The sequence below is a fragment of the Hippocampus bargibanti genome, linkage group LG06, assembly GCF_051943395.1.
Source record: "Hippocampus bargibanti isolate YZ-2025 linkage group LG06, ASM5194339v1, whole genome shotgun sequence".
Taxonomy (NCBI): domain Eukaryota; kingdom Metazoa; phylum Chordata; class Actinopteri; order Syngnathiformes; family Syngnathidae; genus Hippocampus; species Hippocampus bargibanti.
Window position 1 is genome coordinate 28,623,903 of NC_142739.1, and position 17,318 is coordinate 28,641,220.

General features: G+C 39.4%; 2 protein-coding genes across 4 annotated transcripts; both read right to left on the reverse strand.

The window, feature by feature from the left end:
* Positions 1-83: 83 nt before the first annotated feature.
* LOC148897108 (uncharacterized) lies at positions 84-7,127 on the reverse strand. The gene is made up of 3 exons (XM_088999489.1): positions 6,705-7,127; positions 4,162-4,821; positions 84-2,758 (listed from the first exon to the last, which is right to left on the reverse strand). The coding sequence occupies exons 1-3, from the start codon at positions 6,990-6,992 to the stop codon at positions 2,216-2,218; spliced, it is 1,491 nt and encodes a 496-aa protein (XP_088855615.1). The 5' UTR covers positions 6,993-7,127; the 3' UTR covers positions 84-2,215.
* A 1,466-nt stretch (positions 7,128-8,593) lies between these two features.
* On the reverse strand, positions 8,594-17,077 carry ino80e (INO80 complex subunit E). Of its 3 annotated transcripts, none has more exons than XM_088998879.1 (8): positions 16,959-17,077; positions 15,352-15,434; positions 14,971-15,041; positions 14,350-14,402; positions 13,359-13,440; positions 12,359-12,464; positions 11,038-11,136; positions 8,594-10,851 (listed from the first exon to the last, which is right to left on the reverse strand). In XM_088998879.1, exons 2-8 carry the CDS (start codon positions 15,430-15,432, stop codon positions 10,645-10,647), a joined length of 699 nt encoding a protein of 232 aa, XP_088855005.1. In that variant the 5' UTR covers positions 15,433-15,434; positions 16,959-17,077; the 3' UTR covers positions 8,594-10,644. The 3 variants fall into 3 exon arrangements, with proteins under 3 accessions (XP_088855005.1, XP_088855004.1, XP_088855006.1); XM_088998878.1 differs by lacking the exon at positions 16,959-17,077 and adding an exon at positions 15,685-15,794; XM_088998880.1 differs by lacking the exons at positions 11,038-11,136; positions 16,959-17,077 and adding an exon at positions 15,685-15,794.
* Between the last annotated feature and the right edge of the window lie 241 nt (positions 17,078-17,318).

Sequence of the window (17,318 nt, forward strand, 5' to 3'; positions counted from 1 at the left end):
TTTATTTGAGCAAAACGTGTGTTGACCAAACTGTTTGCCGTTCAATGAATGATTACCATTTTTCTTTTATCCAAATGTACAAACACATTGAATCGTTTTTATTACAATCATTTGAAAGCAAAGGCACATTCAGAGTCATCAAACACACCAGAAGTAATTTCCAAACAAAAAAAAATATATTTAAATGGTCAACAGTGATTTAAAGTAGACATATTTGATATTTTTTACCCCCGCAATCTGCAATTTTAAACGTGTCTGACGTGTCACATAACGCCATATTTCTTTAGTGGGCAAAGGTGACCCATTGCCACCCAATTCACAGAGATTAAATGTGTGTCACTTGCTAGAAGCTAATGCTAATTTGAGCATCCAATGAAACTCAATGCAGCTTTGCTTACCTTTTCGGCATGGATGTAATACTGTAGAGGCGTCACACTAATTTGGTGAACTTCATTGCGGTCCTGAATGACCTTAAAATAGGTTTTCAAAGTTGTCCAACTGTTGCTCAAAATGTTGCACTGGATCTTCACCCAGTTTTGTTTCAAAGGGTTGGTCAGAGAAGTGGCTTAGGTGGTTATTATGTTAACACGATGATGACGTCAAAGTTTGTGCAGAATATCTTGCTTGCAGACACGTTTTACAAGTTACCAGATGGGATAGATTCAATCTCTATACAGGTAACATCCGACTTACGACAGAGTTCCGTTCCGACCAAACGGTCGTAAGTCAAAATGGTCGTAAGTCGAAATCCATTCAAAATGCTGAATAGAGACTCGTAGGCTAAATGACTCACACACTCTGCTGGCCTGCTAGCGCGTTGCGGTGCCAGGCCTAGAATAAAAAAATATCAAAATAGGGTCTGGAGTCGTAAATACGGGTGGTCGTAAGTCGAGCTGGTCGTAAGTCGGATGTTACCTGTATTTGGTGGGCGGGGCCAGAAATCTCAAGAGCCAACTTCATTTTTCTAAAATGTTAAAAAAGTCAATTTTTTGTCCAGACGTCCCCTTCTAAAGGACAACCTACACCAGTTTTTTGTTTCCTAACTGACATCAGAAAAACGTTTTTTAGCAGGGTGGTCAAAGTCATTTTTTGCCGCGGGCCACATTGTAGTTATGGTTTCCTCTCGAGGGCCGTTATGAATTTGGGGAACCCATTAGAATGTTTAAATCCCTTCAAATATTACATATAGAGCACACAGCAAATTAATAAATAACTCGTTTTCAAATCTGAAGTCAAGAATAATGACTTTTATTGTGGTTGACATCCAAAAATATGAAATTTTGGCTTAGATTTTAGCAATCATTATGGAATTTAACACGTTTGATTTGCTTTCGCGGGCTGAAAAAAAATGATGTGGCGGGCCGGATTTGGCCCGCGGGCCTTGACTTTGACACCTGTGTTTTATAGCATCTAAAATACCCAAAACACAGACTGATATTTTTAGTCAAATGCAAAACACCGATAAAAATGACTTCAAGCGTCCCAAAACTGCCACAAAATGAGCTCGAAACTGGCGACATTCAGAAAGTCCCGCCCCCTAGTTAGTGACGTCACACCATGATACTCCTTCATAAACTGCCTTGCTCCAGAATCAAAACAATGGCTTCAGAGAGTTCGGAGAAGATGCTTACTTGTTACTGATCCAGTTATGAATATGATTCAAATAGTTCTGAAGAGGAAAGCATAAATAAATGTTTGCAATCGATTAAAAGAAGTCCTTCCGTATTACTTCGAGCCATCTGGACTGTATATGTAGCGCCCAGAAAATGCACAAGATGGCGCACAAGCTCCGTTGGAAATAGGCTGATTTGTCCACTGGGAATTTGTGTAAACGTACACCTTCTTTATGCGTGTTACCGCAATCGGCTGTGACACACTTATTTATTTTCACTAGCGCGTTATGTAGTCTTCCTTCTAATTTCGCTATCAACACTTTGTTTTCAGACGAAAAAAAGTACCAAAAATGCATTGTGTGTCGCTTTCTCGGTCAGGGGCGTTCCCTCCGTGACGTCACTGAGGGCATCGTCATCAACTCGAAAACAAGACTTCCTGAATATTCAGCGTGAGTCTTAAAACGTAAAATATAGCTATATGTGGTGTAATCTTTGTAAAATACACTCAGTAGAAGTCATTTGAAGTGATTTTACAAATTATGGAGGTGTCGGTTGTCCTTTAAATACATTAGAAGAATCGTTTTCTAGTGGAAGAAAAATTTCTACTCGGTCTCAGCGTGGACCTGTGCGGTTTCTCTCTCCCGCCCAAAACCTTCAGTGAAGGCCCCAAAAACCACATCCACCACCCCGATCACGATGTTCCCCCCCATGACGACGCTATTGAACACGCCGGCGACGCTTCTCCACGCCAACCGGCCCGTCCCCCCGCCGAGGGCCAGCGCCTGATCGCCCATCTCCATGGCGACCGTTCCGGCGTAGTCGCCGCTTTGCCTCAGAAGACGCCCCCCGAAGAACTTGCTTACCCGCCAAGTCTTGCCCAGGGCGCTTCCGCATATCCCAACTGTATCGCCGGCCAGGGTTCCAACGCCGGTGACACCCGCGTAGCAGCTGTTCAGGAGCGCCTCGAGCATGGAGGAGACGCAGTAGTAGAGATTGTAGAGGCCGTCCAACAGGAAGTCCAGAAACGTCTCAGCCAGCCAACGTAGCCATGACAGTAGGTCTGATGTTAAGAGGTAGAAGACGGTGAAGAAGTCGCCTGGGAGGGCGGTGAGGACCCCGAGGTCCTCCTGGAGAACGTATGTTACCTGCATCGAACACAATGGGGAAAGGTCATGACCTTTTTAACTGCCATTCACTGCCAGATATGTGCAAAACTGGTTTTTGTCATTGTCACTCGAATTCCAGGACACACAGAATATTGAGTTTTAGGATGACATAAACATTCAATGGAATGTAAGAAACCTTATATGATCTTCTTTAATTAAAGAGTTAATTCCTAAATTATATGAGTCTGAAGTTATCTGAGCTCGAAATGGGGGCGCCTGTCCAATACAATACAATACAATACATATTAGTTTGTATAGCACTTTAACAACACATGAAGCTGGAACGAAAAATTATCTTGGATGTCGTTTTAAATATAATATACTATAATATAATATAATATAATATACTATAATATAATATAATATAATATAATATAATAATATGATATATAATATAATATAATATAATATAATATAATATAATATAATATAATATAATATAATAATACATTAGTTCCCCATTGTGGGACTATTAAAGGCTTTCTGATTGTGAATAATAATAATAATAATAATAATAATAATAATAATAATAATAATAATAATAATACAATTGTTATTATCATTATCATTAGTATTATTATAAAATGAAAGACACCCACAGAACGTGAGATAATAATTATCATTATTATAAAATAAAACATACCCCCAGAATGTGAGTAATAATAATAATAATAATAATAATAATAATAATAATAATAATAATAAAATTGTTATTATTATCATTATCATTAGTATTATTATAAAATGAAAGACACCCACAGAACGTGAAATAATTATTATAAAATAAAACATACCCCCAGAATGTGAGATAATATTGATGATAATAATAATAATAATAATAATGATAATAATAATAAATTAGTTCCCCATTGTGGGACTACTAAAGGCTTTCTGATTGTGAATAATAATAATAATAATAATAATAATAATAATAATAATAATAATAATACAATTGTTATTATCATTATCATTAGTATTATTATAAAATGAAAGACACCCACAGAACGTGAGATAATAATTATCATTATAAAATAAAACATACCCCCAGAATGTGAGATATTGATAATAATAATAAAAATAATAATGATAATAACAATAATAATAATACTAACAATAACAATAAATAATAATAATAATATTAATAATAATAATAATAATAATAATAATAATAACAATAAATAATAATAATAATAATAATAATAATTAGTTCCCCATTGTGGGACTATTAAAGGCTTTCTGATTGGGAATAATAATAATAATAATAATAATAATAATAATAATAATAACAATAACAATAACAGGAATAATAATAATAATAATAATAATAATAATAATAACTATGATTATTTTTATAAATAACAGAAGAAATAGCATCTTTTTACCTGTCCGGGGAACTGTGTGATTCTAGAGAAGATGGGCCTGAGTGGAGCTTTGAGGACGGACAAAGCGGTGGAGAAGATGCTGACCACAAGGCTGCTAGAATTGTCCTCCACTTTGTCCTTTTGTTCAACCTCACGCGTCTCTTCGGCCTCCCAAACGTCATCGTCATCACCGTTGGGCACCACCTCGGATTTCTCCTCCAAATCTCTCGCATCGGAGTCACTCGCGGCTCGAGCGGACTCCAAATCTTCATCCTCATCCGGCGTGCGATCTTGGGTTTGAAGCTCCAACGTGGAGCCGCCGTCCGCCTCGCCGCAGCCTCCGGAGAACAGCCGCGGCACTTCCAGAAAATCCTGCAGGTCCTCGACGCTCAAATCCCTCCTGTAGACGTCGTCATGGAACTCCTCGTGAACGAAAGCCGTGCCCATGTCGTCGCGGCCGCCCGGAACGGAGCAGCACGCCGCCGACCACAGCACCCGCGTCGTGCAGTCCACCGCCCCGGTTCGGACGTAGAGTTCCCCGCCAAGAGCGGCGCACTGCGAGGCGACGTCTGAGCGGACCATCCTGGAGATCAGCCAATCCCAGCGTATCGAGTATGATGCGGCGTCGTCTTCTCGGAGAAGCGAAGGGTCGAAAATTTGGCCTCCATCCGTTTCCATTGACTGCGCGACAGGAGCAGAAAGTTCATATTTAGTTTATTTTTATTGTTACTTTATGTCACTTCCGGGTTGAGTGAACGCTAGCGCGTGTGGCTGCCGCTCCTCACCCGCAGAAAAAATATCCTGTGACTGTAAAGTGTCCTTGAGAGTTATAAAAGGCACTTAAAAATGGAACGTATTATTATTATTATTATCTATTCTCTACCTAACTAGCTAGCTGGCTACCTAGCTAGCTATCCATTTGCTACCAATTCGCTATCTAACTATCTAGCTGACTACCTAGCTAGCTATCCATTTGCTATCTATTCACTATCTAACTAGTTAGCTAGCTATCTATTAGTTATCAATTAGCTAGCTAGCTAACCTTCTATCTATGAGTTATTCCGGGTTGAGTGAATGCTAGCGCGTGTGGCTGCCGCTCCTCACCCGCAGAAAAAAATATACTGTGACTGTAAAGTGTCCTTGAGAGTTATAAAAGGCACTTAAAAATGGAACGTATTATTATTATTATTATTATTATTATCTACCTAAATAGCTAGCTGGCTACCTAGCTAGCTATCCACTTGCTACCTATTCGCTATCTAACTATCTAGCTGGCTACCTAGCTAGCTATCCACTTGCTACCAATTCGCTATCTAACTATCTAGCTGACTACCTAGCTAGCTATCCATTTGCTATCTATTTGCTATCTATTCACTATCTAACTAGTTAGCTAGCTATCTATTAGTTATCAATTAGCTAGCTAGCTAACCTTCTATCTATGAGTTATTCCGGGTTGAGTGAATGCTAGCGCGTGTGGCTGCCGCTCCTCACCCGCAGAAAAAATATACTGTGACTGTAAAGTGTCCTTGAGAGTTATAAAAGGCACTTAAAAATGGAACGTATTATTATTATTATTATTATTATTATTATTATCTACCTAAATAGCTAGCTGGCTACCTAGCTAGCTATCCACTTGCTACCTATTCGCTAACTATCTAGGTGGCTACCTAGCTAGCTATCCATTTGCTATCTATTCGCTATCTAACTAGTTAGCTAGCTATCTATTAGTTATCAATTAGCTAGCTAGCTAACCTTCTATCTATGAGTTATTCCGGGTTGAGTGAACGCTAGCGCGTGTGGCTGCCGCTCCTCACCCGCAGAAAAAAATATCCTGTAACTGTAAAGTGTCCTTGAGTTTTGAAAGGCGCTTAAAAATGAAATATATTATTATTATTATCTATTCTCTACATAACTAGCTAGCTGGCTACCTAGCTAGCTATCCATTTGCTACCTATTCGCTATCTAACTAGCTACCAAGCTAGCTATCCATTTGCTATCTATTCGCTATCTAACTAGCTATCTATCATGTAGTTATCGATTAGCTAGCTAGCTAACTTTCTATCTATATGAGTTATTCCGGCGCATGTGGCTGCCGCTGCTCACCTGCAGAAAAACTGATCCTGTGACTGTAAAGTGACCTTGAGAGTTTTGAAAGGCATTTATAAATGAAATGATTATTATTATGATTATTATTTCATCTATTCTCTACCTAACTAGCTAGCTGGCTACCTAGCTAGCTATCCATTTGCTATCTATTTGCTATCTAACTAGCTAGCTGGCTACCTAGCTAGCTATCCATTTGCTATCTATTCACTATTTATCGATGAGCTAGCTAGCTAACTTTCTATCTATACGAGTTATTCCGGGTTGAGTGAACACTGGCGCATGTGGCTGCCGCTGCTCAACAACAGATTTCTGGTAAAAACAATCGGGTCGGTCAAGTATATTTTTCGGTACTTTATTTTGAAAGGTATTTTTAGGTAGGACACATTACACGACAGCATTTCCAAAGTGCATCTTTGAGTCGTTTAAAAGTTGCAACAATGTGACATAAAAGCCCTTACCGCAATCTCGTCTCCCGCTCGTCCCTGCTTCCACCCCGCCTCGAGACGGAAGGCCAAGCCGACCGGCGTGTCGCATTCGGGTTTGTGCACGGTGGCAAAGTGGTGGCCGCCGGGCGTTTGGTGACAGCGGATGCTCGGCGCCGAACCCTCGCTCCAAGCAAGCTTTGGCCCATAAAAGCAAAAGTGGCACGGGACGTCCACTTCGACGTAGTGGACATCTGGCCGTGACAGGTCGCAGGCTGACGTCGATCCCAGCAGGGTCAGCAGCCACACGGCGACAGTCGGCATGTTGCTGTGCGGGAGGGATGGCGAGTTGGGAAAAATCTCTCATAAAGCCATAAAAATGTGTGAGAGGCTAATACTGGCCGCTTACGCCTCAAATCAACTTGCCAGTCAGCAAATGAGCAACTAATTCAGGCTTGATCTTGCTTGAATACCCCCCCCCCCCAACCCCACCCCACTTCACTGTCAACTCCACCTGCGGCCCCTCCCCTTGTCGCCACGGCGACGGCTTGGACTCACCCCTGCTCACACCCCACGCAACCCCGCCGCTTACCTGTCAGTCAGCATTCCCCAAACACACGGCGGCAGTAATCGAGTGTATGAACTTCGTTTTCTTTTTTTCTTGTCGTCGTGCACGTTTCTCGTGCGTGAGGGCGACTGGGCACAGCAACAATGATATGAATTATTACACATATATGATACATATATGATATATGCGAGCAAGCAGAAAATAAGACTGGTCTGACATTGCGTATTGTTTAAAGTTTTGATATGGATGTTATTTTTTTTTTGTCAATCTTGTTGATTTTACGTCCCATTCTTGAAAGTCAAGTAAAACAGGTGCTAGGAATTTTATAAATAATACATGAAAAACTATGTGCATACATACATAAATAAATAAGTCAATCAATATTTTTTATTTGGATGAGGTCACCATGAAATAAAAAAAAAAAAGACAGTATTTGGGACAATTGTAAAAATTTAAATGAGGTCATCATCAAATAAAAAAATAATTCAGGTTATTTTGAATGTAGTTTTTAAAACAATGACAAATATTAAATAATAATACTAATAATAATAAAATAATAATAATAATAATGAGAACATTTGGGCCAGTTGCAAAAATGTAAGAGTCATTAAATAGTAAATCATTAAATAAAAAGAATCTGGTTTTCTTTTATGTGGTTTTTAAAAAAATTAAAAATATTAGCCAATATAATAATAACAGAGCATTTGGGATAATTGTACAAAAACACTGTTAATTTAACGAAGGTCATCATCTTACAAAAAAATTACAAATATTAAAAAATATAATAATAATAATAATAATAATAATAATAATAATGAGAGCATTTTGGACAATTGCAAAAAAGCATTACGAGGTCATCATCAAATAAAAAAAATCTGGTTATCTCTGACGTAATAAAAAAAAACAAGAAAAATATTAAACATAATAATAACAATGAAAAAAGAGCATTTGGTACAATTGTAAAACTTTGTAAAAATTCAGGTTATCTTGGATGTAGTTTTAAAAAAACAAAAATATGAAACAATATAATACGAATAATAATAACTGAGTTATACCCATACATGATAAAAGCGAGCAAGCAGAAAAAAAAGACTTCTCTGACTTTGTGTATTATTTAATATATTGATTTTTATTATATATATATATTTTCAGTTTGAGGGATCTCGTTGATTCTCATAACGGGGACGTCCCATTCTTGAAAGTCAAGTAAAACAGGTGCTTCCATATTAACCAACCAATTTCGCTCTTTAAGACATTTTTTTTTACCCGTCGCCATCTCGCGGAGACGACACTCAATGTTCAAAACAAACCCCGAGGATTAAAAAATAAAAGCTTTTTTTTTATGGACACCATAAAAATGCACATTCACAATGCGCTTTTACACTTCTTTTTTTGCTCCCATAAACCGCTGAAAAAAAAAAAACACATTTGCAGTGTGAGAATCGAGAATGACTCGCAGGGTTTGATGGTACAGGGCGTGAAAGAAAAAAAAAAAAAAGTCAAGTGACACGCCCGCTTTGAGAACTGCGAAAATAAACGTACTCATAGTTTGCTCGGTAAGGAACGACAAAGCTGCCACTATATCAATTTAAAAGAGGCCCAAAGGCCATTTATTAAACCGACTTTGAAATGTTGTGACCAAAATCACTTTGTTGTCGCTCTTTTTAAAATATTTTGGCACACGTGCAACATCCTAATAATAAAACTTGGGAGGTTTGTTTGAAAAGTGATGGTGCAGTTGGAAAACCGGCCACACGGGGGAGTCCTTAACTTCGGAAAGGGCTGTTTGGGACAGTTACGGATGATAAAACTAAAAAAAATACATCTCACGTCTCATAGAGTAAGCCCTTGCACGCTTGGGGTGAACTATTCACCAACAAAAAACCCCAAAAAACTATCAGAATGACCTTTAGAGAAACATGACATAAGTAAACTGAATATCAAGGATTAAACATTATTTGCTGCTCCTGTAATGTGTACATTAGCCACCAGGAGGCGGTACAACACAGAGAAGGTCACTGCTCTGGTGAATTCAGTAAAATGTGTCATTCTTTGCAGAGGATAAATAATGTATGCCTTTTTTATTTTGTTTTTTTTTTCCCATTATTTGTCACGGCAATATATGTGGTGAAACAATGATTGGTTGATTCATTGATATAGCCACGAATGTACCAGCAGGAGCTAAGTTTTTAGCCTAGTTGTAACGAAAAATGTTCATTATAATACTGTGATACCCCAGCGTACGAACTTAATTGGTTCCCAGAAAGTGTGTGTAAGGCGAAAGGTTTGTCTGCCAAACATTTATTCCCCATAAGAAACAATTAAAAATGAGAATAATCTGTTCTCAAGTCCCCATAAAACATATTTTTTGACTAAATAAGCCTTATAACTACACAAAATATACCTAATTTTATGTATAATAAATGTGTTTGTTGTATTGTAATTAAATAAATAAACTGTACTATATAATAAAGTCGTTTTATTTACCTTTGTGATGGTCGTTGATGTAGTTGCCTCTCTGTGATATCCGAGTGAAGTTGCCGTGCTTTCTCGGCGATAATACCCTCACTCACAATGTCCGCTGCTAGCTGCTTTTCGTTAAGCCAAATAAACAGAAGGTTTTCAACCTCTTCTACTGCCTGAGACCATTGCTTAGAAAACACGGAAACACCCTTAGCAACACGTAGCAATGGTCGACTTAGCATATCGGTACTGGGACGCTAAGTCACACAAACGCACACCTCGTTAGTGTCCTTCTTCTGCTCGACCGTAATTTTCTTTTGTGTCCTGTTTGGCTCAACACTAGCCTGTGGTGGCGTCTTTTTCGGTCCGAAAAAAGCAAAAGTCCTTCACTCGATAACAAACAACATCTGCACCGAGTGCACTCAAAGAAAGTGTGCGTGGAAAACTAGTCCGCCAGCGACTGTGGTGCTGTGCCACCGTGTGGTTTGGTGTCCTTCCGCCGAAAACTAGTCCGCCAGCCATTGTGGCGCTCCGTGTGTTTCCCGAAAACTAGTTCGTATGCCAAGATTATATTCTCGTGAATTTAATGTTTGTAAGGCGAAACGTTTGTAAGCTAAAGCGTTCGTACGCTGAGGTATCACTGTAATAATAACAATAATACATTTAATTTACTAATTTCGGTCCGAAAAAAGCAAAAGTCCTTCACTCGATAACAAACAACGTCTGCACTGAGTGCACTCAAAGAAAGTGTGGGTGGAAAACTAGTCCGCCAGCGACTGTGGTGCTGTGCGACCGTATGGTTACTAATAATAACAATAATACATTTAATTTATAAGTTTAATGACGGCGGGGCTTGATCTCCTTGAAAGTAATAGTTGTTTTTTTTACTGCATTTACACCTATAAGGAAGGTATATTCACTCTCATACACACACATGCAAAAAGCTCACTCGTTAGGGATGTCAATGACTAGCTCAGCCTCGTCGCCTTCGCCTCGGTCTTCGTCTCCCCGCTCGCTATCCATATCGCTGTCGCCGTCATCCTCGGCGGCATCCCCGCTCAGCATCTGTCGGGGGACCCAACTGAAGGGCCCACCGGCCGTCGAAGCCGCCGCCGTCCCCGTCGGGTAATTGGCCGTCATGGGGGTCACCACCTTTGCAGGTGGGCGGAGAGAAGGAAGTAAAAAAAAAAATGAAGGATGAGGGAGAAAGACTGATGCTTGGAGGGAGGAGGGTGTTATGAATGAATTGCTAAATGCTAAAACAACATGCTAACGCTGGCCCCAAGACCGTTTTTTTTTTTTTTTTGTTTATTTGCTCCCCTTTTTTCCATCTCTCACCTTCCCGGCTGGATCTCTCTTGTTTTTAGGCGTCTTTGTTTTCCGCTCTTTCTTCACTCGTTCAGCAGGGGGAGCCAAATACTCTGGTGGGAAGGGCATCTTGCCCATGCACACAAATGGAAGTGGCCCACGTGACAAAAAGATGACAAGAAAAGCAACATCGACAGTGATACCTTTGTTTACGAAACCTCTTGGCTTACAAACTTTTCCGTTTACGAACGTTAAATTTATGAAAATTTTACCTTGGCATACAAACTATTTCTCGGGATACACGCGCAGCTGCCACAATGAGCGAGGTGTCGTTCGCAAACGAGCCCGTTCTAACAAGAAAATGGCAGCCTCTATTCCCCGCCCACAGTCGTTGGTTAAAGCCACGTGATTGGTTAAGAACGCAGCAGTGAAGGGGGGGGGGGGTCACAGACAGAAAGAGAGTGAAGCCATTCTCCAAAAAACAAAATGGCAGTCGACATTTTTTGTCCTCTATTCCCCGCCCCCAGTCGTTGGTTAAAGCCACGTGATTGGTCAAGAACGCAGCAGTGAGGGGAGGTGGTTTAAACAATAAAGGAGACAGGCAGACGAAAGAGAGAGAGTGACAAAATAGATAGAAAACACTGAAATTTGGACTCATTTCAACTTTGATAGACCAAAGGCAGAGTGTAGACTGCAAGGTTAAAATTCCCATCAATCAGGCAAATAACGCGCACACGCCATCTGCACACCTGATGCAAAAAGCTATCAACAGAACACAATTGATGAGGAACAAGGTAAAATTATCGCAGAGAAAGCACCTACAAGGGATCATTCCTCAAGATGGCGGAAGAAGAAGGCTACGTTCCTCAACAAGTGTTTAATTCTGATGAAAGCGGCCACTCCATTCTATCAAGCCATCAACGACCATCACAAAGGTAAATAAAACCACTTTATTATACAGTACAGTTTATTTCTTTAATTATAATAATACCATCGCACATTTATTATACATAAAATACGGTTTAGTTTGTGTCGTTTTAAGGCTTAGAAAATTAGAAAGTGGAAAATTATGTTTTATGGGGACCTGGGAACGGATTATTCTCATTTTAATGGTTTCCTATAGGAAATTATTTTTTGGGATACACACTTTTCGCCTTACACACTCTGTCTGGGAACCAATTAAGTTCGTAAGCCAAGGTATCACTGTACATACAAAAAAATGAATAATGCGACAAGGGAGATAAATAAAATGATCAAATCAACTTGTAGGTAAGGCACGATGATGACGATGAAGTGATAATGGCGGGATACGAGTAAAGGCGAGATGGTGGGAAGTGAAAAAGTCACTCACAGCGTTGAGGTAAGTTCCAGAACCGGAGGATTGTAAGTCGTGTACACCCGGACGAGATAGCAGGGAGAGGTGAGGCGAGGGTGATGACGCTAGGCTACTTTTACGCCTGGAAAGGATGAAATAAATAAATAATAATAATAAATAATAATAATAATAATACATTTAATTTCTAAGCGCCTTTCAAAACTTTTCAAAAGTCACTTTACAGTCACAGGATCAGTTTTTCTGTGGGTGAGTAGCGGCAGCCACGCGCGCCAACGTTCACTCTACCCAGAATAACTCAAATAGACAGAAAGTTAGCTAGCTAATAGATAACAAATAGCTAGCTAGCTATTTAGATAGTGAATAGATAGAAAATAGATAGCTAGCTAGGTAGCCAGCAAGCTAGTTAGATAGCAAATAGATAGCTAGCTAGGTAGCCAGCTGCATAGCTAGGTAGCCAGCCTTTCAAAACGCTCAAGGTCACTTTACAGTCACAGGATCAGTTTTTCTGCGGGTGAGCAGCGGCAGCCACACACGCCAGCGTTCACTCAACCCGAAATACATCAAAGAACTCAAATAGATAGAAAGTTAGCTAGTTAGCTAATAGACAGTTAGCTAGCTAGTTCGATAGCAAATAGATAGCCAAACGTTCAACGATGAAAAGGTTTCTTGAGCCGTCATCTTTGAAAGTGTCGGATGATTCTTATCCAAGAGGCTTCGTCAGCAAACTAAAATTTTGCTGGTAGTTTCAGTCCTATATATATATCCCTAATGTCCATAGGTGGCGGTGCCAGACCTCTAGTGGGGGGAGCAGAGGACTATTCCTCTATGGGAGAATTTGTTTAGTCCCTTCAAAGAAGTACAGATGACGGCTGAAGAAACCTTTTCATCGATGGACCACTTCTGTACGACTGAGAGCTTACACAGACGTAAGCCAAATGTTTCAATGTCCAAAACACAATGCAGGGAATTTGACCCCCCGTCCTTTTAGTCATCCGGGGTGTTTGATTTGTCTTACTTCTTGACTCCTTCCCGTTCTCGTTCTTTCTCCCGGAGTATTTCTCCCTCACTGTTATCCGAGGATGCGGTCGCGTCGGAATCTGAAAGCCACAAAGAGAAAAGTTGAGCAACATTTTAACACTGTTACGAACGCTTTAGCTCGCGAACGTTTCGCCTTACGAACTTTAAATTCGCGAGAATATAATCATGGCATACAAACTAGTTTTCGGAGGATGAACCAAACCACACAGCGCCGTGGTGGCTGGCGGACTAGTTTTCTTCACCACCTTCCTTTGAGTGCAGATGTGGTTTGTTATCGAGTGGAGTACTTTTGATATTATGGGACCGAAAAAGACCCCACCATATGGCTAGTGTTAAGCCGAAGAGGACACAAAAGAAAATTACGGTCGAGCAGAAGAAGATCATCGAAAAACACCAACGAGGTGTGCGTTTGTGTGACTTAGCGTCCCAGTACCAGCATGCTAAGTCGACCATTGCTACGTGTGGCTAAGGGTGTATCTGTGTTGTCAAAGCAACGGTCTCAGGCAATAGAAGAGGTTGAAAAACATCTGTTGATTTGGATTAACGAAAAGCAGCTAGCAGGGTACAGTGTGAGTGAGGGTATTATCACCAAGAAAGCACGGCAACTTCACTCGGATATCATCAAGAGGCAACTACATCAACGACAATCACAAATATAAATAAAATGACTTTATTATACAGTACAGTTTATTTCTTTAAATACAATACAATAGCACATTTATTATACATAAAATAAGGTATATTTTGTGTAGTTTTAAGGCTGATTTAGTAGACAAATTAAGTTTTATGGGAACCTAGGAACGGATTATTCTTATTTTTAATGGTTTCTTATGGGAAATAAATGTTCGGCAGATGAACTTTTCGCCTTACACACATTTTCTGGGAATCAATTAAGTTTGTAAGCTGAGGCATCACTGTATTATTATTATTATTATTATTATTAACATTATCATTATGATTATTCTTACCGGAGGAGTCTTCATCAACCCGCTCGTAGGGAAGCAGTCGGTCCAGAAGGAAGCTGAAAATTCACACATGAATATTTCACTCAACATAATCAAATGTACAAGAGGTACTATATTAATTATCATTTCCGTTTAACAAATCTATTAACAGAGCAAATTAATACACACAAATTTTGAAGTAACCAAAAAAAAACAGGTTTGATATTACTTGTTTTTCATTTTATTGTTAGTCCATTCCAAAACTTTTGCTATGCACAACTTGATGGAACTGATAATGGATATGTCGATGCTCTGAATCTGGATGCCTTAAATGTTTTTCAAGAAACCACAAGGCAGACTGGAGGGTTGATGAAAATAATTACAGGGTGCAATAAATAAACAAATGCAATATAGACAGTAACCCAAATGAACTGTATAGTGCCTCCATTTATCTTATTTTTCCTATGATGATACTAGTGCAGCGTGTTCTACCGGAGACAAATTCCTTGCGTGTTCTACATACTTGGCAATAAAGATGATTCTGATATTTTTTTTTAAAACAACAAATATATGGTTTGTGTAATATACACATATGCTCTTTAAAATCCTTGTGTTACACTGTAAAGCGATTAAAATGGCACAAACCTTTTGTCCCGGGACACTTTGAGCAGTTTTCTTTGTGCTCTCCTCAACTCCTCTTGGAAGCATTCATGTTCCTAAATGGGGAAAAATATGACAGCTTTTTACTGGGAACACATTATTTTGAAGGAATTAAAGTCTGAGTCAAAGCTTAGCTATTTTTTTTTTACGAAAATGTCGGTTTTTTTTTTGTGGGTGTGAGTGCAAATGTCGCACCCCCTCCTGCGTTGTACATGTTGTCAAAACTACTGTAAAAGTAGCAATCAAAATGTTGTTTTTGAGTACGTTGATCGCTTAAGTGGTCCAGGACAATTTTTATTACATTGCAAATATTGTTTTCAGAGAAATGACGTACGTACATGTTTTTATCATCACTTCAATACTTACATAAACCAAAAATTTCAACTTTCGTTTGAGGTTCTTGTATTTTCGCTTGTAGTCGACTTCGACGTCTGCTTGGCCGTTCATTTCTGAAATGCATCAGTCACACGAACAACGAAATCTTAATGCACATAACCACAAAAAAAGACAAATTAAAACGCAAAAGGAAAAGAATGAATTACGTGAGCATTCTCAGACTAGCCCTTACAGAGCTAGTTGGCTAAGCTAGCTAAACAAGTTAGCAGACGAGCAAAACTAGCTCAAAATAGTTGAGGGAAAAACAGAAATTCGCTCAGTGTTTTGTTTTAATTCATTTTAGAGTCTCAATGTAGGTTTTACCGCATATATTTGGAAGACCTTTGCTATCCTTAGCTCTTTAGTTAGTCTTGAGCGACATGGTTTTGTTTACGCTCCATGCGCCGTAACGTCGTCGCGCGTCATTTACGTACTACGCAGCGTCTCTCACTTCCGGCTTCCCATTATTTAATATGGACACGTTCGAGACAATCATAATTTCTTTATATATAATTAGAATAACCCATTTTATTTCTAAGCACCTTTCAAAACTCTAAAGGTCACTTTACAGTCACAGGATGAGTTTTTTCCTTTTTTTTCACTCAACCCGAAATAACTCAAATAGAAAACTACTTTAACAACATACTTTTATTTTTTGATTGTAGTTAAAATAAGACATTTTTAAACGTATTTTTATTTGAGAAAACAAACGTTTTTCACACAAGTATATTTATTAATTCAAGTATACTTGAATTTTATTTGTTTAATCCCAAACTAGCGAAACAAAATCAGGAAGTGTTCACACGGTTTTGCTTTGATTGCTATCTCAACGTACTCTGTGCAGTTGCCTGATGGTGATTTTGCTGACACCGTAGATTCACTTGGTACCAGCACAATGAATTGTCGATAGGGATAGAATATTACAGGGGGTGCATCATGCCGACTCACTGCATGATTTTGTGTGTGCGTGCGTGCATGCGCGCGAATGCAGTAGTTCTGGAGACAGCAGAATAAATGTGAGGTAAACACTTAATGTATTTAAAATGGAGGAGATGAGGAACGAGGCAGGACAGTGGTAATTGCTTAGCTGCGGTGCAAAGATCGTTGGGATGGCAACTCACCCATCTTGCACAGGCACACAAACACAAACATTGGCAACATCACATCTCTTAAAATCACAAACATGACCTTTTGTCATAATGTCTGCCTTCGCTGCCATTTTTAGTGAGATTCATATAGATGGGAATCCTGCTAAAATGCCGCAGTGTCATTTCGGGGCAGTAAAAAAAGCCGTCGTAATGGATGCACGTGTGACAGGTTGTAAAGTATCTTATTTCATATTTTGGTTACATTCGCGTAGTTCTATTGGTTTACAAATGATATATATCGAAAATGTTTATTTAAACAAGGAACGCCTGCTTCGGTTAGTGTTTCGTGTCGGACCGATTTAGATCGTTGGACAGGAAATTGTTGTGCGCAAACGTTTGCATTACATCTGGGCATTCGAAGTAAACCACTGCTTGTCTTGTGGTTTTTTTCTGGATCCCACAACACCGTATCTCCCTTACCATAGTGGAGAGCGCAACACACGGCATTACCTTAAAGAGTTTGATGGTTCTCTTTATTTGTAAGTAGGTTCGTTGTCAGATCTCCCAGGCAAGTGACACGCAGATGTGATGTGCCCCAGAGCTTGATCGTGGCGTGGAGTCGAGCAAGGCGTTTCGCCGTGCTGTGACGTCCGTCCGACGCCTGTGCGGGTCTTTGCAAGTCTGTTTGAGTCCGAGATGATTCTGAATTCTCTCTGTCCCGCGACTTGGGGGCTGAAAATTCCCAATCCGCAGCTCATTTTGTTGCAGTTTTAGCACATTTGAAGTAATTTTTATTGGTGTTTTGCATTTGACTAAAAAATATCATACTGCGTGTTTTGGGTATTTTAGATGCTATAAAACGTTTTTTCT

What these genes read in the sequence shown, in the direction of transcription:
- LOC148897108 (XM_088999489.1), bottom strand. Translation starts at nt 6,992, where the DNA reads ATGCCGACTGTCGCCGTGTGGCTGCTGACCCTGCTGGGATCGACGTCA. An exon ending in GAGCGGGAGACGAGATTGCG is followed by an intron (nt 4,822 to 6,704) that starts GTAAGGGCTTTT and finishes CCTGTCGCGCAG; the next exon opens with TCAATGGAAACGGATGGAGG. An exon ending in TCACACAGTTCCCCGGACAG is followed by an intron (nt 2,759 to 4,161) that starts GTAAAAAGATGC and finishes TGTTCGATGCAG; the next exon opens with GTAACATACGTTCTCCAGGA.
- ino80e (XM_088998879.1), bottom strand. Translation starts at nt 15,432, where the DNA reads ATGAACGGCCAAGCAGACGTCGAAGTCGACTACAAGCGAAAATACAAG. An exon ending in GGTTGATGAAGACTCCTCCG is followed by an intron (nt 13,441 to 14,349) that starts GTAAGAATAATC and finishes TGTGGCTTTCAG; the next exon opens with ATTCCGACGCGACCGCATCC. An exon ending in AGAGAGATCCAGCCGGGAAG is followed by an intron (nt 10,852 to 11,037) that starts GTGAGAGATGGA and finishes CCACCTGCAAAG; the next exon opens with GTGGTGACCCCCATGACGGC.